General features: G+C 42.8%; 1 protein-coding gene across 3 annotated transcripts in view; it reads right to left on the reverse strand.

The window, feature by feature from the left end:
* The window catches only part of MTMR2 (myotubularin related protein 2), a 105,999-nt gene extending 88,965 nt beyond the window's left edge, over positions 1–17,034 (reverse strand). For 2 of the 3 annotated variants that reach the window (XM_029602380.1, XM_029602378.1), the window contains exons 1-2: positions 16,682–17,034; positions 4,917–5,000 (exon numbers count right to left, since the gene is read on the reverse strand). In XM_029602380.1, the coding sequence (XP_029458240.1) occupies positions 4,917–4,962 (46 nt within the window). In that variant the 5' untranslated portion in view covers positions 4,963–5,000; positions 16,682–17,034. The remainder of the gene's footprint in view (positions 1–4,916; positions 5,001–16,681) is intronic. The other variant, XM_029602377.1, reaches the window with a different exon arrangement.
* Between the last annotated feature and the right edge of the window lie 6,713 nt (positions 17,035–23,747).

Raw genomic sequence — 23,747 nt, forward strand, 5'->3', positions numbered from 1 at the left:
AAAGTTCTTTTTTACTCAACGCACAATTAAACTCTGGAATTTATTGCCAGAGGATGTGGTCAGTGCAGTTAGTATAGCTGTGTTTAAAAAAGGATTGGATAATTTCTTGGAGGAGAAGTCCATTACCTGCTATTAAGTTCACTTAGAGAATAGCCACTGCCATTAGCAATGGTTACATGGAATAGACTTAGTTTTTGGGTACTTGCCAGGTTCTTATGGCCTGGATTGGCCACTGTTGGAAACAGGATGCTGGGCTTGATGGACCCTTGGTCTGACCCAGTATGGCATTTTCTTATGTTCTTATGTTCTTAATAAACATTAAAGTCAGCATATATATGAAACCACCACCATTCTCTTTCAAATCATTTTTTGATTTAAAGATGCAGCCGTTTTGTTCCATGAATATGGAACAAAACGGGTATACATTGGTTTACAAGATACTCAAGACCAAGTCACCACATACTGTTGCCATGAGTATCCAGAATTGATACAGTAAGCACATTTCTTGAAGCCTCTGGCAGGCTTCTCTGACACTGTCAAAATGTCAAGAGATGTGAAATCAAATAGCTCAATACTGAAAAAGCCAAAAAGCCTGGCCAGCATAGCTAATGTGCACAGATACTGCTCGGGCAGGTGGCTGTGAAAAAAAGAAAAACCTAACTGCGAGTCCTGGTATGGTTAGGAACAGCGAAAAGATGAAGGCTCAAGGACAACATGATGCAAAACAGCAGGAAAAAAAACAAACAAACCAGCTACTGCACAAAATATTCTGGAGAGAGAGAAAAATCACACCATAGCAGAATTTAAGATCAGCCAATGTGTGCTGGATGTTCCCTCACCATGTATGACTCAGCTGGCTGCTTTATTATGGAACAATATCCTGGAAGCTTTATGGAAGGAGGCCTGTTTTAAAGATGTTTAAGTGGAAATTGAAAACCCATTCTTTTCAGGCCTTTGAGCTAACCTGATGCTTTATTATCGCCAGGGAACAACGGGTTGTAGAATTACAGCTTTTTTATGTACTTTGTTGTTTTAACTGTTATTTATGTTTTGTCAATTTAAATTGTTGATGTTTGGTTGTAAGCCACTTACAAACTTGGATAACACGGCATATAAGTATTTTAATAAATAAACTTCAAAGTGAAATTGCAGGGGGCTCTACATGATGTTGATCAAGTAGGGGCAACATGCTCAGCAGAGGATATGTAAAGTTCTGAACTCTATGATGATATCAGCCATGCATGTGGATTTAATATCTTGCTTGTCCTTAAGAACATAAGAACATGCCATACTGGGTCAGACCAAGGGTCCATCAAGCCCAGCATCCTGTTTCCAACAGTGGCCAATCCAGGCCATAAGAACCTGGCAAGTACCCAAAAACTAAGTCTATTCCATGTTACCGTTGCTAGTAATAGCAGTGGATATTTTCTAAGTCAACTTAATTAATAGCAGGTAATGGACTTCTCCTCCAAGAACTTATCCAATCCTTTTATAAACACAGCTACACTAACTGCACTAACCACATCCTCTGGCAACAAATTCCAGAGTTTAATTGTGCGTTGAGTAAAAAAGAACTTTCTCCGATTAGTTTTAAATGTGCCACATGCTAACTTCATGAAGTGCCCCCTAGTTTTTCTATTATCCGAAAGAGTAAAAAACCGATTCACATCTACCAGTTCTAGATCTCTCATGATTTTAAACACCTCTATCATATCCCCCCTCAGCTGTCTCTTCTCCAAGCTGAAAAGTCCTAACCTCTTTAGTCTTTCCTCATAGGGGAGCTGTTCCATTCCCTATATCATTTTGGTCGCCCTTCTCTGTACCTTCTCCATTGCAACTATATCTTTTTTGAGATGCGGCGACCAGAATTATACACAGTATTCAAGGTGCGGTCTCACCATGGCGCGATACAGAGGCATTATGACATTTTCCGTTTTATTCACCATTCCCTTTCTAATAATTCCCAACATTCTGTTTGCTTTTTTGACTGCCGCAGCACACTGAACCGACGATTTCAATGTGTTATCCACTATGACACCTAGATCTCTTTCTTGGGTGGTAGCTCCTAATATGGAACATAACATTGTGTAACTATAGCATGAGTTATTTTTCCCTTGCACTTATCCACATTAAATTTCATCTGCTATTTGGATGCCCAATTTTCCAGTCTCACAAGGTCTTCCTGCAATTTATCACAATCTGCTTGAGATTTAACCTCTCTGAACAATTTTGTATCTGCAAATTTGATTACCTCACTCGTCGTATTTCTTTCCAGATCATTTATAAATATATTGAACAGTACGGATCCTAATACAGATCCCTGAGGCACTCCACTGCCCACTCCCTTCCACTGAGAAAATTGTCCATTTAATCCTACTCTCTCTTTCCTGTCTTTTAGCCAGTTTGTAATCCACGAAAGGACATCGCCATCTATCCCATGACTTTTGTCTTTTCCTAGAAGCCTCTCATGAGGAACTTTGTCAAACACCATCTGAAAATCCAAATATTTATATTTATTTATTTATTTATTTAAGGTTTTTATATACCGGCAATCATGAGCACATATCTTGCTGGTTTACATGGAACGGGAGTGCATTAAATACAACAACTAGAACTGTGGTGATCAAAGGAGCAGTTACAAATAACAAGGGTAGCAGAACTTGGATAAGAAGGAAGAGATAGGAAAGAATAAACGGTTAAACGGTATACAAATAAATTAAATGCTATGTAAAAATGGCATGATTAATGGCTGAATATTTGAAGTCCTTGGTTTGTATCTATAACGTGATATTAGATTGTGTCTGGGAAAGATACTACATCTACTGGTTCACCTTTATCTACATGTTTAACTCCTTCAAAAAAGTGAAGCAGATTTGTGAGGCAAGACTTGCCTTGGGTAAAGCCATGCTGACTTTGTTCCATTAAACCATGTCTTTCTATATGTTCTGTGATTTTGATATTTAGAACACTTTCCACTATTTTTCCTGGCACAGAAGTCAGGCTAACTGGTCTATAGTTTCCTGGATCGCCCCCGGAGCCCTTTTTAAATATTGGGGTTACATTAGCCACCCTCCAGTTTTCAGGTACAATGGATGATTTTAATGATAGGTTACAAATTTTTACTAATAGGTCTGAAATTTCATTTTTGAGTTCCTTCAGAACCCTGGGGTGTATACCTTCCAATCCAGGTGATTTACTACTCTTCAGTTTGTCAATCAGGCCTACCAGATCTTCTAGGTTCACCGTGATTTGATTCAGTCCATCTGAATCATTACCCATGAAAACCTTCTCTGATATGGGTATCTCCCCAACATCTTCTTCAGTAAACACTGAAGCAAAGAAATCATTTAATCTTTCCGTGATGGCCTTATGTTCTCTGATTGCCCCTTTAACTCCTTGATCATCTAACGGTCCAACTGACTCCCTCACAGGCTTTCTGTTTCGGATATATTTAAAAAGTTTTTGTTGTGAGTTTTTGCCTCTATGGCCAACTTCTTTTCAAATTCTCTTTTAGCCTGTCTTATCAATGTCTTATATTTAACTTGCCAATGCTTATGCATTATCCTGTTTTCTTCTGTTGGATCCTTCATCCAATTTTTGAATGAAGATCTTTTGGCTAAAATAGCTTCTTTCACCTCACCTATTAACCATGCCCGTGATCGTTTTGCTTTCTTTCCACCTTTCTTAATGTGTGGAATACATCTGAACTGTGCTTCTAGGATGGTATTTTTTAACAATGACCACGTCTCTTGCACACTTTTTACCTTTGTAGCTGCTCCTTTCAGTTTTTTTCTAACTATTTTTCTCATTTTATCAAAGTTTCCCTTTTGAAAGTTTAGCATGAGAGCCGTGGATTTGCTTACTGTCCCCCTTCCAGTCATTACATCAAATTTGATCATATTATAAGCACTATTGACAAGCAGCCCCACCACCATTACCTCTCACCAAATCCTGTGTTCCACTGAGTATTAGATCTAAAATTGCTCCCTCACTTGTCGATTCCTGAACCAATTGCTCCATAAAGCTGTCATTTATTCCATCCAGGAACTTTATCTCTCTAGCATGTCCCGATGATACATTTACCCAGTCAATATTGGGGCAATTGAAGTTTCCCATTATTACTGCACTACCAATTTGGTTAGCTTCCCTAATTTCTCTTAGCATTTCACTGTCCGTCTCACCATCTTGACCAGGTGGACAGTCCTTGAATAAAAAATTAAAGGAATCTAATGTTTTGGGTTTTTTTGTTTTTTTTTTTAATCATCCTATCAACTGCAGATTCCAGTGGGCTTTTACTCTCAATTCCTACTGGATCTCCTATCTTACTACTCAAGATAAATACTCCATTTTCCAACTCCCCTTTAAGAAAGTGATGGGTCTGTTTTGGGTGAGGGGGGGAGAAATCATTCCATTCTATAAATGATTTTGTGGAAAAGGCAATAAAAAAAAAACCCAGACAAAGAAAGGTTCTATGTTGGTCGACTAAAATATTTCACTGCCTGCAAGCAATCACATTTTCTCTAGGACCAATACAGACAACTAGCATTCTCTGCTAGAGTACTGGCAGGGAAATATGACAAGTCAGTTCTCAGCTCTGTGGCAGAAAGAATGGTATGGCATCTGATCAGACAGAAACAGCTGCTTTCAGGATTCTTTTCTGTCTCCTCTATTTTATGCCTTCAAAAACTATCAAATCAAACATCAATTGCCAAATCAGGTTTTCCCCCGGATACTAAGTTTTCATTTGCTGCTGTCGTTCTTTCAATGCGGAATGCTGCTAGGTTAAAAGTACTGACGCCACATACATCTGTATTTCTCTTTAGGTTATGTCTATCTCTAGCTATATATACACCAAAAGAAAACAGTTTATAGAAAAAAAAAATAAAAAGAGAATTGTAAAATGGTAAGTCACATACCCACATCTTTAACAGATTCTCCCGGCAACAAGGGTAGTTCTTCCATTTCAGGTCATTTATTGGCCTCCCTCAGACAAAAATTCCCTGAAAAGTTATATTTTTAAATATTAATATGACAGCTTGTGCTCTACACAGACAATTTATCACATTTATCAATGGAGAACAGATGTACCAGGGCTCTCCATTAAACAGAGCATGCATATACCCCAGATCATCAACTCCCGACATTCATGGCACAGGAAGGAGCCCAGGCTGCAGCAGTGATAATTGGACTTCTCACTTCAGAGAAACAAACATCCCCAATTTATCATTTTAAACACATGGGAACCGAAACATCCTGGATATCCTAGATTCAGTGTTCACTGCTGGTTCTCCCACATGATACAGCAAGGGTGGAGCAGAAGAGACGGAAGGACTAAAATACGTACACCCTAGAGGCAATGAGAGGCAGGGAAGATATGACACACACATTTAGAGGATAGTTCCATGGGCAAAACAGTGTTTTACCCTCAGAAGTGGCCTTTTAAAAAATTGTCAGGACATTATGTGGGTAAAGTTAAGCACATATGGACGGTGTGCACGCAAGTTTCCCCACAGTGAGCAGAAGACTTCCTAGAGGTGGGGCTTGCATTTACACACATAATTTTGCATTTTCAAAAAGCATGCATGCAATTTTCCCTGAAAAACAAATCTCTGCACACAAATCAGCAGATGTAACTTGTGTGTGGATAGCTCTGATGGGATAATTTTCAAAAGGTAAAATAAGCGCACACTTTCCCTTTGAAAATTGGTGCAAAGAATGCACATTCTTGCTTCCCATTTGTATAGGCTATGACAAAATTAACTCAACGGGTAATTTCCAAAGCCGATTTCTGTGGATAAAGTGCTTTTTACCTGAGTAAATTGGCTTTCTGAAAACTGTCCACCCGCAATGTGGGTAAACTACACATGCTGTTCTACCTGCGGATTTTCCACCTACCTGTATAGTTTTACAAAATTGCTAAATGCCTCAAGGTAAAAATCATGGACAAAAAGCAATTTGTGAAAGCATGATAGAAGCATACAGAATCTCCAATTGCAAAGAAGTGAAGTCAGAAATCAAGTGGGTTTTATGGCACTGTGCCAGGAATGAAATTGGGCAGACTAGATGTGCCTTATGGTCCTCGCCTGCTGTCATATTCAATGTGCTATCATCTTCATGATGAAAACTAAAAAGCGATCACATGTTTGCCCTGACAGCCCAAGACTATACAAAGCAGCAATGAAACCATCTGTCTTGGGTTTCTAATGGCCTAACTCAAAGTAGGGTAGTGTATGTTGGTGATCTATACTTCACTTTTCTTCAACCCATGAGAGGAGATGTGTCTGCGACTGCTTGACATTTCTCTTTCTCCTTGTTGGCGGGCTTAGCATTTATAGCCAGCAGCTTGAGTACCGAGGGAAAGCATGCTTTTGTCGCCCATATCTCCTCCTCCTCCTTCCACACACACATTTGCTTTCTAAACAATAAATATCTGGTCCTTGCACTAACAAGTGCAGATATTGCTTCTTCCACAGCCTGACTAAAGTAAAACGAGGGAGAAGCATATAGAGCAAGGAAGACCATGAACATGAGGAAAGAACATGGGAGACTTCCGGCGATGACGTCATGGGAGACGGAAGCAATCGGGTAGAGCTCCGTGGCCCCGAAATTGCCTAAAAATATCTGTTCTTTCCGAACAAACCGCGATTGCGCCGACACCGGAGGCCCCCTAAAAGTGCTGGCTGCCAGCTCATGATGTTACCTGCCAGCCGGGTCCCAGCACACGCTGTGCTCCTGCTTCGCGGGTTGCCAGAACACAGTAAGATGGCGGGGGCTCTCCTCCTTTGAGCACCGTGCCGCACGGGTCCAGTGGATGCCTGCAAGATTTGTTCCCTTGTTGCCCTGGCTCCTGCTGCTCTCGGCACCCCTTGAACAGTGGCAGTCTTCTTGTGAAGCGGTGTTAGGCTGGTCCGGTTTGAGCGAAGGCTGCGCTCCTGCTTCGCGGGTCTGCCGGGAGAACAAAGCAAGATGGCAGGGGTTCTTCTCCCTTGAGCATCGTGTCGCATGAGTTCGGAGGCTGCTTAGGGGATTTGCTCCCTCCCTGATCCAGGCTCCCACTGAGCTCGGCACCCCCCAAGCAGAGAGAGGCTCCTTGTGCAGCGGTGCTGGGCATGCGAAATCGCAGCGGACGCTGCGCCAGCGATCGCAGCACATACAGACCACGTGTAGTGCAGAAAAAAATGGCCATGACTTCTGCCTGTGAAAATGTGACTTCCTCCTTTACTGATGAGGCTCTAAACCAGATTTCTCAATGAATCACAGCAGCCTTAGATGGTAGGCTCATTAAACTGCAGACTTCCATAGAAGACATTAAAGCAGTCATGGAAGGCCAATCCAAACGTTTGGACACGGTAGAGGCCACCATTTCCGATCTTGGGGATCGGGTTTCGGAAGCGGAGCTACACGTGGCGGAGCTGCGCACCAAGCAACGTGACCTCCTGAGCCGGATGGAAGAACAAGAAGACCGAGGACGGAGGAACAATCTGAAAATCATTGGCCTGCCAGAGCAAGTCAGGGATGGGGACCTGTGCAACTTTATTGAGAAGTGGCTCCCGGAGCAGGTCGGGCTGGATTTAGCGGAGGAGCGCTTACAGTGTGAACGAATTCACAGGACGGGAGCTCTCCGCGAAGGAAATGGTAGACCTCGGCCTGTGATGGCACGTATCTTACACTGGGAGCATAAAACGAAATTAAAGCGGGCATTTCTTCAGAAGGCAGTGGTGGAGTACCAAAACAACCGCATTCTGCTGTTCAATGATTTCTCTGCGGGCACGGCAGCGCAATGGAAATTGTTATCGCTGGCCTGCACGGAACTACATAAAACGGGGCATTCAATTCGCGTTGCTATATCCCGCAAAGCTACGCATGCATCATGATAATAAAGTATTGTTTTTCACTTCCAAGGAGGCAGCTGACGGCTTCCTTAAAACTTTACCACGGCGAGAAGGAGACTGAGTCATGAAGGCTTTGCATGCAGTTTTAGTTCCACTATTTAGCATGGTTCAGTTGGAAGAATCATGGTGGCCCCAGTGCTGATGCCTGGATGAGAGAGATAGTCGATCTTGGGGGGTCTCGGTCCCTCTACCGCTGGACTCGCCAACCAATGTATGAGAACTTGACCGACCGGCTTCGGACTGCCTCTTATGGGGCGGAGTATGGGGAACCGGGATGCCTCTCACATCCTTGACTATTGGAGCTCACTATCTCATTTCACTTGAGTTGAGAGCTGTTATGTTTTGGGACACCCTTTTCTACTTAGGTTGGAATAATGCGTGCTCCTTTGTTCTTGATGTGTTCCTTGGAGGTTTGAAGGGGAGAGTATTCTCGATTGATCTAGGAGTGGAGCGGGGCTAGAGGGGGATCCAGCCCTGCTGGCTATGTGTGGGATGGGGTGGGCCTAACCTAGGGGTGGTGGTGGCTGAGGATGTTAGTGTTGATTGGTATGAATGTTTGTATGAATGTGGGGGAACTTAGGGGGCAGAGTAGGGGTAAAGGGAGAACCTCATTATGGGTGAAGGATGTCTTACATTTCTGGTTGGGTCAATGTCTGTCTCATTATTTTTCAAGGCCCAGGCTGGGGGGTCTTGGAAGCTTATACATAGATAATAGCACCTTGTTGTGTGCCCTTCTGGGTTCCTGGTATGGCGCAGGTTAAATTTGTTTCATTAAACATGGACAGAGTCCACTCCCCGATCAAAAGAAAGAAATTATTTACAATGATTAAGCGCATGCGGGCCCAGGTAGTGTTCCTGCAAGAAACGCACCTTGGTGATAAGGAACATGCTAAACTGCTCAGAGACTGGGTGGGCCAATACTACTATTCCTCTTTTAATTCACGGCAACGTGGGGTTGCTATTCTTCTTCACAAAAATTTGCCCTTTCAATTGGCACAATCGTACCAGGACCCAGAGGGCCGATATGTGATCGTAGTAGGTACACTATTTGGACAGCGAATGGCATTCTGTAATATTTATGCCCCAAATGTTTATTCTCCCCCTTTCTTTGTGTCCCTGGTGAGTTGATTAGCTGAGTTCTCTGACTGTCGCCTCATGGTTGAGAGTGACTTTAATATAGTTGCGCACCAGCAGTTAGATATTCGCCCCCCCAAACTTGTACACACTTAGACCAGGGTAAGGGAGTTAATCTTCTCTGCGATGCACTACATTTATTGGATGTTTGGCGGGTACTCCATCCCGGAGACTCGGACTTTACATTTTATTCAAACCCCCCATCAGACTTATTCACAGTTAGATTACTTACTGGTGTCAGATTGTTGTTTCCCAAGGGTGGTGGAGGCCAGTATCGGAACCATATCCATCTCTGACCATGCCCCTGTAATGGTGATATTATGCTGTGGCACTGGTGTTCGGCCCCCATTTTCCTGGCGCCTGCACAGATTTATATTTGGATAAAGCTTTTCACACTTACTTGCAAAATAGCTGGACGGAATACTTGCAGCACAATGCTACCCCCGATATGAGCGCGCAAACTGTATGGGAGGCTGGAAAGGCGGTGATGCGAGAGGCCGCCACAGCCTATGTGGCCAAGGCTAATAAAAAATGTAACGCAGAATTTCTGCAGCTCACCGCTATTCTTAAACAAGCCCAACAGCACCATATGACCTTTTTAACGGAGGAGTCCAAGACAACTGCTGATAGGGCTCTTAATAATGGCTTGCTCCATCAAAGGGCATTTACATCGCTCCGTTACTACCGGTACCAGTTATATAAACATGGTAACAGAACCGGCCGACTGATGACTCACCTTATTCGGCCTAAAGATCAGTGAGCATCGGTCACGGGGATTCCGGAGGGGTCCATGTGCATACCCACCAAGACATTGCGTGTAGATTTCGGGAGTACTATACAGCATTATATGGTCCTAAGCCTATGGATGCCCGTACTGCTGAGTCACTCTTTCAGGGGATCTCGTGGCCCTTGTTAAATGCAGAACATCTCGCTATGCTAAATAGTACTATTACAAATGAGGACATTTATGCGGTCATTCAGCAGCCTAAATTGGGTAAAGCAGCGGGACAGGATGGGTTGGGCTCAGAATTTTATAAGATATTGAAATTTTCAGTCCTGTCCCCCCTACAGAAATACTATGCTGACCTTTTGCACATTCCCCATATTACCGAGGTCTCTAACAGGTCCGTTATTGTAGTCCTCCCAAAACCCGGGAAAGACCCCTTGGAAGTGGGCTCGTATAGACCCATTTCCTTGTTAAATGTAGATGTCAAAATTTTGGCGGCTGTCCTTGCGGCCCGGCTAGTGGCATCTTACCCCATCTTATCCATGTCGACCAGACGAGTTTTGTTAAGGGGAGACAAGGGGTCTGTAATATTCGAAGACTGTTAGCGGTCCTTAGCTACCCATCCTTCTGAAGAGGCCTTGATTTTGAGCCTTGACGCAGAAAAGGCGTTTGATTTCCTATCGTGGGAATATATGTTTTGGGCTCTGCGCCATTACGGCTTTTCTGGGGCGTATCTTCAATGGCTGGAAGCTCTCTATAACAATCCTAGCGCCTCTATTTTACTTAATGGAGAGCTCACAGACCCCTTTTCACTGTATTGTGGGGTTCGACAGGATTGCCCCCTCTCTCCACTGTTATTTGTATTGGCTTTAGAACCTCTGGCCATACGGTTGTGGAGTGAATTGGGTTTCACTGGAATTAGTGTTGATGGCCACCCCTTGAAAACTGCTTTATTTGCTGATGACATTCTATTGTTTGTGGGGCGACCTCACACCAGCGTGCCTATTATCATCCAACTTTTTGACCAGTTCCAATTAGTGGCAGGGCTGACAATTAATTATGAAAGTCAGAGGCCTTAGCTTTGAATGCTCACCTACCGGGCTCTTGGGGCAGCCCGTTCCCTTTTCACTGGGCTCCAGAGAAAATGAAATACTTGGGTGTATGGGTTCCTCGACATCTAGACAAGCTCTAATTGAATATTACTCCATGTCTCCTTAAGCTCCGGGCGCAGCTGCAGTTGTAGACTCCCCTACTGCTTTCCCTATTTGGTAGGAGTGCTTGTGTCAAAATGATGTTGGTGCCACGGCTTATTTATTTACTGCATATGATTCCTTGCTGGCTGAAGGCTGGAGAACTTCGCCAATTATGCACCAGTTTACAACAATTTTTGTGGAAGGGGAAGCGGGCCCTGCTGGCATATACGGTTTTGGCACGCCCCAGGGATCAAGGTGGACTTAACTTGCCTGATTTCAGACTCTATAATGTAGCGTGACAATTACGATATGTGGGAGAATGGATCACAGAAACTTTTTGTTATTGCACGCCTGGGATGTTAAATAAGATGTCAGGGCCTAGCTCCCCTTTAAGTCTTATTCAGCTGCGCCCGGGGTTACGGTGTTCCATGGCTTACCCCAAAATACTCCGTGACCCTGTATACGAGCCTGGCGCTGGTTGCGGCGACAATGGGGACTACGGGCATTGTCTCTCTCTTTTTGCCCTTTGTGGAGAATGCAAGTTTTATTCCAGGGCTAGATAGCAAGGCTGTTTTCCAAGAGTGGGCGGATAATGGAGTGGTGTATCTCTTTCTCTCGCTAGACCCGGACTCTCACAGTATCCAAGACTTTGCTGCTTTGGCTCGCACGTTTCGCTTACCCACCAAAACCTTTTATGCATACCTACAAGCCCGCCACTACCTTCAATCTTTCTACTGGACTGTGAAAGAATTGACAAAGGAAATTGTATTTGCTAATACTCTCTTTGATATGGCCTGCTTAACTAACACGATTACTGGTTGGAAAAAACTGGGGCAATCTCATGGCTCGGCAGGCTGCTTGCAGCATCTCACCAACCGCTGGACAAATATGTTGGGAGCCCCGCTTGCTCCGACTTACTTGAAGGGCTGCTTCACGGCCCTCTACCGGTTACTGCCTAATGAGAGCTTGCAAGAGGTCCAATTCAAGGTTTTGCATTTTATCTACTATGATGACATTCGACGTTTTCGCATGAAGATAGTTCCATCTCCTCTCTGTAGCAAGTGTAACGCTACAGAGGGTCATCTCTATCATCGCCTATTCACATGCCCTCGGGTGGCTTTTTTTGGCGGTCAGTTATTGAAGTGATTCATAAATGCACTGGAACTGTTATCCCTAATGAGGGTCACATTTTATTGACTCACCAGCAAAGCAAGCTGGACAGGTCCCAGGAACGCGCTCCAGGGTAATGTTTGAACGTCTAGCGGTTATGATGGCATGCCGCACTATATTAGCTATCTGGACTGACCCTCTGGCCCAACCTTCTATTGATACTTGGTTTGGAAGGATGACCTCACTTCTCCAAATGGAATATATGGATTTTTGTTTCGGCAAGAGAATGCCGGACACGATATATTGTGCTTGTTGGAATGCATGCTATGCGCTATTCCCTTCTGCAATTCAGACCGAGCTCAGTAATAATGGATATAAATCTATATGGTCATAATTGAGGTTCTGGGAGGGGAGGGGTTAGTGGGGTGGGATATATATGTGGTATGTTTGGGAGGTGAATGGGAGTATAATTGAAGTTGGCTGCAGGGAATAAGAGTAAAACCAGGAAGCACGCTCACAGTGCAATTGACTGTTGTATTGTCATTACATGTACATCGCTTTGAATGTATGAGTTTTTATGTATATACGGTTACCAATATCCCTTGTTGGGCTAAGTCTTCCTGTTAATAAAAATTATTTTGAAAAAAAAAAAAAAAGAAGAAGAAGAACATGGGAAGAGTAGGGAGGCAGAAAGGAGATGAAGACGAGGGATCAGGTAGGAAACAAACCTGCAGATGGAGATGGGCAAGAGAGGAACGGGAAGAAAGAAAGGAAGAGGAATGCAGAAGGAAGGAAGAAAGACAATGGTGGTGTTATGAGACCAAATGGAAAGCAGAAATAGTACTAAACATGTGATGGAGGGAAGAGAGGTATAAAAGAGAAATGGAGAGGAAAGATGAATGGAGATATGGATGGAGGGGCTTAAAAGGAATAGGTGAAAGACTAGAGGACCTGCTAGGAAGGAGAGTGCACGCCATTAATGGTAGAGCAGGATTTCTGAAAGGAATTGCTGCAGCAGTAAACAGCAAGTCCAACAGAGAAGTGCATTCTTGGCTCAAGCATCAACATCTAGTATTAGAGAGAGACGGAAAAGAGAAAACCAAGGCACAGGGACAGATTTCCTGAAGGAATGAGTTTTGCTGGTTGAGTGATAGTGCTGGGCACTGCCATGCAGAGGGCCCTGGGTTTATTTCCCAGGTTATGTCTTTTGCTCCCCTGGATAGCCAGATGCTACATTCATAGCCCTTGGGAAGGAGGAGTCGTAGCCACTGGTGACTCCTACTGGTCATAATTTAGGGTCCATGATTGCAAGGTTCCGGACGTAACCTGGTACATGGCCCCCCCAGCCAAGAATTATCTCTGCAATAACTAGACTAAAGCAAATGAAGAGAAGACATAAAATAGGGAGGGAAAAATCTCCAGCTAGTTGCAAATGAAATTCAAGGAGCCAGTTCCAAGCCCTGATTCTCATAAAGCTGGATGTGGAAGAGAAAACTGTCAGGTTAAAAAAAAAATAAGTTTACAACTGGAGACATGATCAGGGTAGTGAGGAGATAAATGTTTGACACCGGAAGGGTAGGCAGGAGGCTATGAGATCAGGACTTGGTATCAATACATGACATTGTGAAGCCGACCTGTTGGCGGTCCTTTGGTGCTAGGAATGAATACCAATATAGTAGAGCATTCCATAACTCCTAGCTCACACTTTTCAGGTGCCCTTGATGCCTCTGACATATAGAATCTCTCTTGCCTATAGCAAAACAAGCCAGTTCAGTTTAGAAGAAATCTCAGGGCGGTTACAGCACATTATGATGTCAATGAGATTTTGACATGCTGCCCTGCCATTGATTGGAAGTCATAACCATATACTATTTTCTGTAGCAAAAGATGAATTCAAGCATTAAGAAATGTTCATACATCTTGTTTGCACTGATTTTTGTCGTTGTGATAAGCATGAATTAATTCCCAGGAAAAATAAAATAAAAAACAGAGGATGAAGTGCCTTGAATATGGAAGATGCTACGCAACACTTACTCGAATGTCCCTGAAGCTTAATTTTCATGGCAACCTTATGATCATTCTCCTCAGAGCGAACTCTGCAAAGTAACAGTTCTTCCCAGTTTCTACCTTATTTACCACATTAGGATACCCACCCTATTCAAGAGTCTCCTGTGTGGATCAGCGTTCAAAAGTCTTACTGAAATCCACGCTGACCACACCCATTACTCTCTTACTAAATTCCCTACTCCTCCAGTAAAATAAATAAATCTGATTTTACTTTTAATACTAAGTCAATGCTGCCTCATGTCCTATCAAATGCAGACAGATATTTCACAGTTTTTTCCTTTGATAGTGATTCATTACTTCCCTTTTCAGAGAGATTAGGATAACTGGCCTATAATTGCCAGTCACACCCTGCTCTTTTTGTGCAGAGGGACTATATCTGTCCTCTACAATAGACTGTCAAGGGAACTCCCAGCAACTCTCTAAAAGGCTTTAATTTCCTACCATGTATGCAATATTTCCTCTTTTTCCCACTCTGAAGTTAAAAAAAAAAATCTTTTAAATTTACATGCATTCTACATGTACTCTAACTCACACTTCTTTCAAAAGGCAAAAAGTCTATATATTTTGTCTAGGCAATAACATCAGTTTGCTTTGTATCAGCTGCATCAACTTAATTTCATTCTTTGAATATTTCCTCCTTAAAAATGTTTTTCTGTTTTTGCTGTGTGTGTTAATTTCTTATTTGGTTCTTTTTTTCTTCCCTCTATTTCAGTTTCGTCTCCCTGTTTTCTATTACATTTCATTATTTTCTCTTACCATCTCTCTCTCCTTTCTTCATCAACCAAACAGGATACATAGAAAGAAAAATGCTATTAAAATATTTCTTTAGAATTATATCGTGGGTTTTTCTCCTGTTTCCTCTATAGCCTAGCCTACCCTCTCCTCTCTGTATTCCTACGAGCCTCGTCCCTTTCCAACTATTCATCCTTCATCTAAACCCTCATCCTATCTCGAGGGAAGCAGCCATAGCAGTGTGAAACGCAAGGATAGTCACCCCTTCACCTTCCTGTCCCATTGTGCTTCCTTCCACTCTAAACAGGATGCATGAAGAGAAAGAAGAATAGCCATATGGCTAGGAAATGCTATTTTTCAACAGCCTATCTAGAAGTGGAGGGGTGCAAAGTTCGATAGCTGCTCAAATCCTGGAGCACCCATATAGTCCATGCTTATGTCTCTCTCAATTTCTTTTGAATTGTAAATTCAACCTAAAATCTTGAAAAAAAAAATTGCTACTGTGCATGTGATTACTAACTGAGTTGAAGACTCTAATACTTTTCCATAGCTCTTTTGAAATAGAAGCTCAAACTCCACCTAGGATTCTGAGTTTATTCCACTATTAGGGAGTGACTCAGAATTCAGCAGGCTAACAATATTGTTGAAGAATGTACAGGCCTATCTTCAAAAGGAAACAAAAAGGTTAATACATGTGCTTTGATTTTTGCCTTCTCAAGCTGATCAGTTCCAATCCATATTTCATTTGATATCTACCCATTGATGTTCAAGCCAGACTCACCATAAAATTAAACTTATAATAAGAACTAAATCCTGAATGTGTGTTGCTTTACAACCTTTGGGATGTAAACTTAAAAGTCATAAGCTTACAATCACTTGTGAGCCATTTTACAGTTCTGCTTTTTAATTACTCTGCCTTATTCAGTGTACCCCACAGCTGATCTATGATACATCATGCTTTCCATGATGCCACTCTGAGAACCTCTTCTCTGAATATGTTATGTAAGTACCTTCCAACCTGTGGAAACTGGAGCTTCATGATCAAAATTCAAAGTGGCTTATTGTCCAGCCACGGAAATATCCAACTAAACGGTTTAAACCCAAGTAGACTGTGCTAGTTTTGATCGTTGCTAAGAGCATCCACTTTGGGATGGCAGCAGAGCATCCAGGAATGATGTCTTAGAGTTTTCATTTCCCAAAATAAAAGGGCTCTTTCTAAAATCAGTTTTTTCTGAGGCTAAAGTAAAAACGGACTTTTTCGCCAGTAATGAAGACCTCTTAAATTCACATTCACTAGAGACTAATATGCGTTTTATTTTATATTCTGCAACTTCTAAAAACAAATAACTTACTAATCAACCAAAGCAATACTTTACTACGCTGCACAAACCAATCACCTTGAATTCTGAGCATTGAGTTCTGCTTCTTTATAACAAAAAGTTTCATACATACTTATATGAATTAAACATAATAAAAATACCCGGCAGGATGCCCCGACATTTTTATTTGGGACGGGGCAGGGATTCACATTCGCCTTCTTCCTTTGGGAAAACAGACTAAAATGACTGCATCCAATGCACAGGCTAGGACAGATGCATTAAATAATAAAGGTAGTTGTGTAAAATATAATTCCCTAGAAGCCCTCTAGTACAAAGGCAGCAAGCGGCAGGCTGCATCAGTGCACCTGCAAGAAAATGTTAATTATTCATTCAGGCTGATCTGAAACAAAACAGTTGAAGCTAACCGTAAAGCAGTCAACCCGATAACATTCCCTAAAATAAATACAAACGAGGGGGAGGAGGGGGGGGGGGGATATTGCTACTTACCCCTGTACATTGGAGGACAGTGTTTGTCCCTTTAAGGGATTTCTTTTAGCAGGCAGCCCGAAGGGAGGAGTGCTGGGGCTGAGGGAAGCCAGAAAATTATCTTTAAATTGCTGATGCGGTAGGGTTTTGTTTTTTTGTGGGTTTTTTTTTTGGGGGGGGGGGGGGGGGGAGACGTGAACAAATCAGGGCAGCGACGGCTGTCGCGATCGGCAGCGCGCCGGTCCCGAATCCAAAGCCGGAAGTGCTGGTGCAGCGCTAAGGAGAGCCCGGCCGAAGAGAGCAACGGCGAGGAGCGCGTATGCCAGCTCCCGTTGCTGCCGCCTGAAGCCGCAGCAGGGAGTTAGTGCGTTTGCATAAAGAGCCCGAGGGGAAACAAAAAGACGGATAGTTTTGATCAATGCACCACGTGGCGCGAAAACGAATGCTGGCGCTGAGGGAGCGTAAAAAGGTGGGCGCAGAAGCCCGCGCGCGCGAAAAGACGTGGTTGGGGAATGGTAACGGAACAGGACTGAGACGGCGGCAGCAGCAGCAGCAAGGATGTCGGGGACCTGTGTGTGTGTGTGAGGGGCCTTTGAGGTGGCAGGTGGCCAGGCATAAGGAGGGGGGCCTGGGAGAGTAGGGAGTGTTGGGACTGCTTCGTCCCCGGGGGTTAGGATTGTGTTCAGAGACATTGGAAAAAAAAGGTTAAAAACCTGGCTCTTCAGGCAAGCGTTCCAATTCCCAGAGTGTAAATAGGCACCTCCTCCTGTCTTTCAGATCCAACCTTTGCAAGGTGTCACTAACACATTGACACTTAATTTCATACACGGACTTGGTTATTCGCAATATCTATTTAACAGTCATCCTTTTCATATTATATTATTTAACCGATTACTTGCAGACTATATACGCTACTAAAGTTCCTTGTAAAATGTGAACACACACACTCAGCTCAAAACACGAATAATGTTAATGTTATAATAATATTATTTATTTGTTAAATACTATTGTTACTTTCACTGTTCCTTGTAATAATGTTCAATGGTTGATTGTTATTGTTCAATGTTCTATGTAAAAAACCCCAGTCTAACCTCCCAGACCAGGGCAACCTTTTCGTTACTTGTAAACCGGATTGATTTGTATTGCATACAGGAATTCCGGTATATAAAAATTAAAAATAAATAAAATAAATTGGATGTGGTACACTAAAGCAGGGCTTCCAAAACCTGTATCCAATGTGCCCCATTTTAGCACTTGAAAATTCACATGATTGTAGTGAACGACCAACACAAATTAGCAGGGGTATGATCCCCTTCCAACAATTTCTCACCTTCACCACACTCCTGCTGATCCCCTCTTAACCTCGATCCTCTCCAGCTAACTTCATCTCTCGATCTCTGCCCCACCAGCTGATCCCTTATCTCTCATATTCACAGCTCATCTCCTTTCTCACAATCCTTCAGCCCTTTTACCATGCCCCAGCGGATTCTGTCCAAGCCCTTCTTAAAACCACCAACTTATCCTATTATCACTTTCCTTTCTTCCCCTCCAACCTTGTACAACCCCCTGAGCTGATGCCCTCTCAGCCCACCCCCCTCAGCTTGTGTTACATCACCCAGTCTATATTCATTCATTTCCCCTCTTTCACCCTCCACAGACAAACTGTCCAACTAATCCAAATCTTGAAAACTCTCCTGCTTCTCATCCCTCCCTTCAAACAGCCCCTTCTCTAAAAGAAATTCTCTTGGTCAGGGTCCTTTGGCCCCTGGGCCAAAAGTGGATGACGACTGGTGAAAAAGGAGGGCAGGCTGATAACAGGAGCGACATTGTTCTTGTGGGTAGGTTGAATAGTGGGTGAGAAGAGAGGAGTCATGACAATCTTTACCAGTCTATGTACACTCAGCCCTATCTACCCCTCCTGTCATGGCTGATCCTAAGCTCAATCGTGGGACCACAGGGCAAATCATGCAGGTGAAGGAAAAAGGTACTGGTATTACTGGGAAGTAGCCCCTGAACAAAGCCCTTCTGTTGTACTCATGGCTTAGTAAACTACATTATTGCTGAACTAAACCCATCCAATTTGGTCTAAAGAGGGCTGCATAATTGTTCTGCTAAATGAAAAACAGAGTTCTTGTGAGATTGCATAAAATATGATATGAGAAAAACTGAAAACAAACTCTTGTGTAACTGGGTTTTATTGTGGAGGTGTTTTGTTTTTTTTTGCAGAGCTTTACATTTAGTACTTTTGTGTTTCCTGAAACTCTGACATATGAAGATTTCACATAACTTTCTCTATTCTACATGTTAAGCTTTGTCACCTGTTTTGATTTCATCAACAGACATTCCCTAATCGTATTGATTTCAAACAATTTCCTGTTTTCTATTCTCTGTAGTCAGTCATCCATTTATATTGTTTTTGTTTTAATTTTTAAAGTGAATCCTCAACTATTCAAAATAGATTGGGAGAACAGGAAGATACCATTCTTGAAAATCATATATCAACAACCTTAGTCAAGTTTGCACTGCAGTTTCTAAAACTGATGTTATTCACCTCATCCTTCCTTGCAATAATCCTTGCCCTGCCTTTCTGCCCTTCCCCCCCCTTCTCCCCTCAACTCAAAGACCAAACTCTCCTGTTTGGAGTAATGGTAGCATTAGGGGCCTATGCACTAAAACTCTTACAAAAATTTTATTTAGCATATAAGCTAAAAGGCATTTAGTGGGTGATGCACAACATTTTTTTAGTGTGCCCACTAAAAGGTAGAGTCGTATAGTGCTGTGCACTACCTCGTGGAAGGTCCCCAATTTGGTTCCTGTGTTGGGTCTTCCTCTTTTCAGGTCAACTGGAACAAGAGACTCTACAGAGACAGCATTCACAGCCTCTGGGGGAAAGGGAATCATTGCCATCACTCCAGGGTGGCTGGATTTCAAAGTACCAAAAGATGCCCTGATGTGTCATCTCCAACCAAAGACTATCATTGCAGTGACTAAATTATATATATTGGGAGGTATATACAATAGGAAAAATCCCTGGGTATTTTCAAATGAAGGCTTATTGCACCAGCATACCAGCCCTGGTTTCAAGCCCAAAGAAGCAGGAGGAAACTGCCAGGTTGAAAAAAAAACTATGTGTAGCATAAATAATATGCACAAACGATTAGTGTGCATGTTAACAAAAGCTATTTTAGACCCAATCCTTAGTGGAATGCATGATTTGGTGCAAGTGTTGAGGCTATTTGACATTAATGATCCTAATACGATCAGTTTTAACTTGATAACTGGAGGGAGGACACTATTGAAATCTACAGTGATAGCTTTTAACTTTCAAAAGGAGACTGATAAAATGAGAAAAATGTTTATAAAAAAATTTAAAGGAACAATTGCAGAGATTAAGGGGCGGATTTTAAGAGCCCTGCTCTCCTAAATCTGCCTAAATCCGGGTGGATTTAGGCGAGCTGGGCCCTGCGCGCCGGTGCGCCTATTTTACATAGGCCTACCGGCGCGCGCAGAACCCAGGGACTCGCGTAAGTCCCGGGGTTTGGCGAGGGGGGCGTGTCGGGGGCAGGCCCGGTTGGCGTGGCGTTTTGGGGGCGGGCCCGGGGGCGTGGTTACAGTCCGGGGGCGTGGCCACGCCCTCCGTACCTGCCCCCAGGTCGCGTCCCGGCGTGCAAGCGGCCCCGCTGACGTGCAGGGATTTACGTCTCCCTCCGGGAGGCGTAAATCCCCCGACAAAGGTAAGGGGGGGTTTAGACAGGGCCGGGCGGGTGTGTTAGGGAGGGGAAGGTGAGGGGAGGGCAAAAGAAAGTTCCCTCCGAGGCCGCTCCGATTTCGGAGCGGCCTCGGAGGGAACGGGGGTAGGCTGCGCGGCTCGGCGTGCGCCAGCTATACGGAATCGATAGCCTTGCGCGCGCCGATCCAGGATTTTAGCGGCTACTCGCGTATCTACTAAAATCCCGCGTACTTTTGCTTGCGCCTGATGCGCCAGCAAAAGTACGCCAATTCGCGCGGTTTGAAAATCTACCCCTAAGAGTTTACATCAGGCATGGACATTATTTTAAAATGCCATCTTGGAAGCCCAAATCAAATGTATTCCACACATGAAAAAAAGATGGAAGGGCAGGTCAACAGCTGCCTGCTTAGTTAAAAGGTGAGGTTAGAGAGGCTATTCTAGCTAAAGCACATTTTTCAGAAAGTGGAAAAAGGATCCAAATGAAGAAAACAGGAAATAACATAAGCACTGGCAAGTTAGATGCAAAGCATAGATGAGGAAGGCAAAAGCAGAATTTGAAAAGACCCTGGAAGCAAAAACTCATAATAACATTTTTCAGGCACATTCAAAGTAAAAAGCCTGTAAGGGAGTCATTTGGATCAATAGATGATCGGGGCAAAAGGGCACTAAGGGTGGACAAGACCATAGCAGAGTGATTAAATGAATTCTTTGCTTCAGTCTTTAATAAGGAAGATATGATACCCATGCCAGAAGTGGTATTTAAAGGTGATAATCCAGAAGAACTGAAACAAATCTCAGTAAATCTGGAAGATGCAAATGAGGAAATTGACAAACTAAAGAGTCTCAAATCACCTGAGCAGATGATGTACATCCCAGAGAACTGAAAAATGAAATTGCAGATCTACTATTAGTAATCTGTAAATTATCATTAAAATCACCTATGGTACCTGAAGATTGGAGGTTGGCCAACATGACCCCAGTTCTTAAAAAGGTTCCGGGGTGGTCCAGGAAACCACAAACCAGTGAGCCTGATGTCAGAGCCGGGAAAAATGGTTGAAACTCTTCTAAAGGACAAAATTACTGAACATATAGATAGTCATAGTTTAATGAGACAAAGCCAACATGGATTTAGCCAAGGAAAGTCTTGGCCTTGTCAATCTGCTACATTATTTTGAAGGTGTGACCATAAGATATGCCATACTGGATCCGACCAAGGTCCATCAAGCCCAGCATCCTGTTTCCAACAGTGGCCAATCCAAGTCACAAGTACCTGGAAAGTACCCAAACATTAGATAGATCACAAACTACTATTGCTTATTAATTACCGTCATAGCAGTTTATGGATTTATCCCCAGGAACGTATCCAAACCTTTTTTAAACCCAGTTACACTAACTGCTGTAATCACATCATCTGGCAATGAATTCCAGAGATTAACTATGCACTGAATGAAAAAGAATTTTCTTCAATTTGTTGTAAATGAGCTACTTGCTAACTTCATGGACTGCACTCTGGTCCTTCTGTTATCTGAGAGAGTAAATAACTGATTTATATTAACATGTTCAAGTTTTTTCATGATTTTGTAGATTCTATCATATCCCCCCTCAGTTGTCTCTTCTCCAAACTGAACAGCCCTAAATTCTTTAGCCTTTCCTCAGAGGGCAGCCGTTCCATGCCCCTTTCCATTTTGGTCACCCTTTTCTGCACGTTCTCCAGTTCAGCTATATCCTTTTTGAGATGCGGTGTCCAGAACTGCACACAGTATTCAAGGTGCAGTCTCACCAAGGAGCGATACAGAGGCATTATGACATCATCCATTTTATTTTTCATTCCTTTCTTAATAATTCCTAACATTCTGTTTGCTTTTTTGATCGCCACTGCACACTGGGCCATAAGAACATGCCATGCTGGGTCAGACCAAGGGGCCATCAAACCCAGCATTCTGTTTCCAACAGAGGCCAAACCAGGCCACAAGAACCTGGAAAGTAGCCAAACACCGAGAAGATACCATGCTACTGATGCCAGTAATAACAGAGGCCATTCCCAAAGTCAACTTGATTAATAGTAGTTAATGGATGTCTCCTCCAAGAACTTATCCAAACCTTTTTTGAACCCAGCTACACTAACTGCACAAACCACATCCTCTGGCAACAAATTCCAGAACTTAATTGTGCGTTGAGTGAGAGAGAATTTTCTCCAATTAATCTTAAATGTGTTACTTGCTAACTTCATGGAATGCCCTCTGGTCCTTCTATTATCTGAAAGTGTAAATAACTGATTCACATCTACTCGTTCAAGACCTCTCGTGATTTTAAAGACGATTATCCACTATGACGCCTAGATCTCTTTCCTAGGTGGAAACTCCTAAGATAGAACTTAACATTGTGTAACTACAGCAAGGCTTATTTTTCCCTATATGCATCACTTTGCACTTATCCATGTTAAATTTCATCTGCCATTTAGAAGCCTAATCTTCCAGTCTCGCAAGATCCTCCTGCCATTCATCACAATCCGCTTAAGATTTAACTGCTCTGCATAATTTTGTGTCATCCGCAAATTTGATCACCTCACTCATTGTACCCCTTTCCAGATCATTTATAAATATATTAAGAAGCACTGGTCCAAATATAGATCCCTGAAGCATTCCACTGTTTATCTTTTTCCACTGTAAAAACTGACCATTTAATTCTACTCTCTGTTCCTGTCTTTTAACTAACTTGCAGTCCACAAAAGGACATCACCTCCTATCCCATGACTTTTTTTGTTTTCTTAGAAGCCTCTCATTAGGGACTTTGTCAAACACCTTCTGAAAATCCAAATAGACCACATCTACCAGTTTACCTTTGTCCATATGTTTATTCACCCCTTCAAAAAAAATGTAGGAGATTTGTGAGGCAAGACTTTCCTTGGGTGTAAATCCATGCTGGCTGTGTCTCATCAAACCATGTCTATCTAAATGTTTTGTGATTTTATTCTTTACAACAGTTTCCACGATTTTTCTTGGCACTGAAGTCAGGCTCACCGGTCTATAATTTCCCAGATCACCCCTGGATCCCTATTTAAATATAGGGGTTACATTGGCCATCTTCCAATCTTCAGGTACATCGGATAATTTTAATGATAGGTTACACATTTTTATTAATAGGTCTGAAATTTTATTTTTTAGTTCTTTCAGAACCCTGGGGTGTATACCATCTGGTCCAGGTGATTTACAACTCTTCAGTTTGTCAATCAGGCCTACCACATCTTCCAGGTTCACCGTGACTTGGTTTAGTTGATCTGAATCATTACCCATGAAAACCTCCAGAATGGGTATCTCTCCAATATCCAGTAAGCACTGAAGCAAAGAAAATGTTTAA

Source organism: Rhinatrema bivittatum, chromosome 5 (genome assembly GCF_901001135.1).
Source record: "Rhinatrema bivittatum chromosome 5, aRhiBiv1.1, whole genome shotgun sequence".
In the NCBI taxonomy this organism is placed as follows: Eukaryota; Metazoa; Chordata; class Amphibia; order Gymnophiona; family Rhinatrematidae; genus Rhinatrema; species Rhinatrema bivittatum.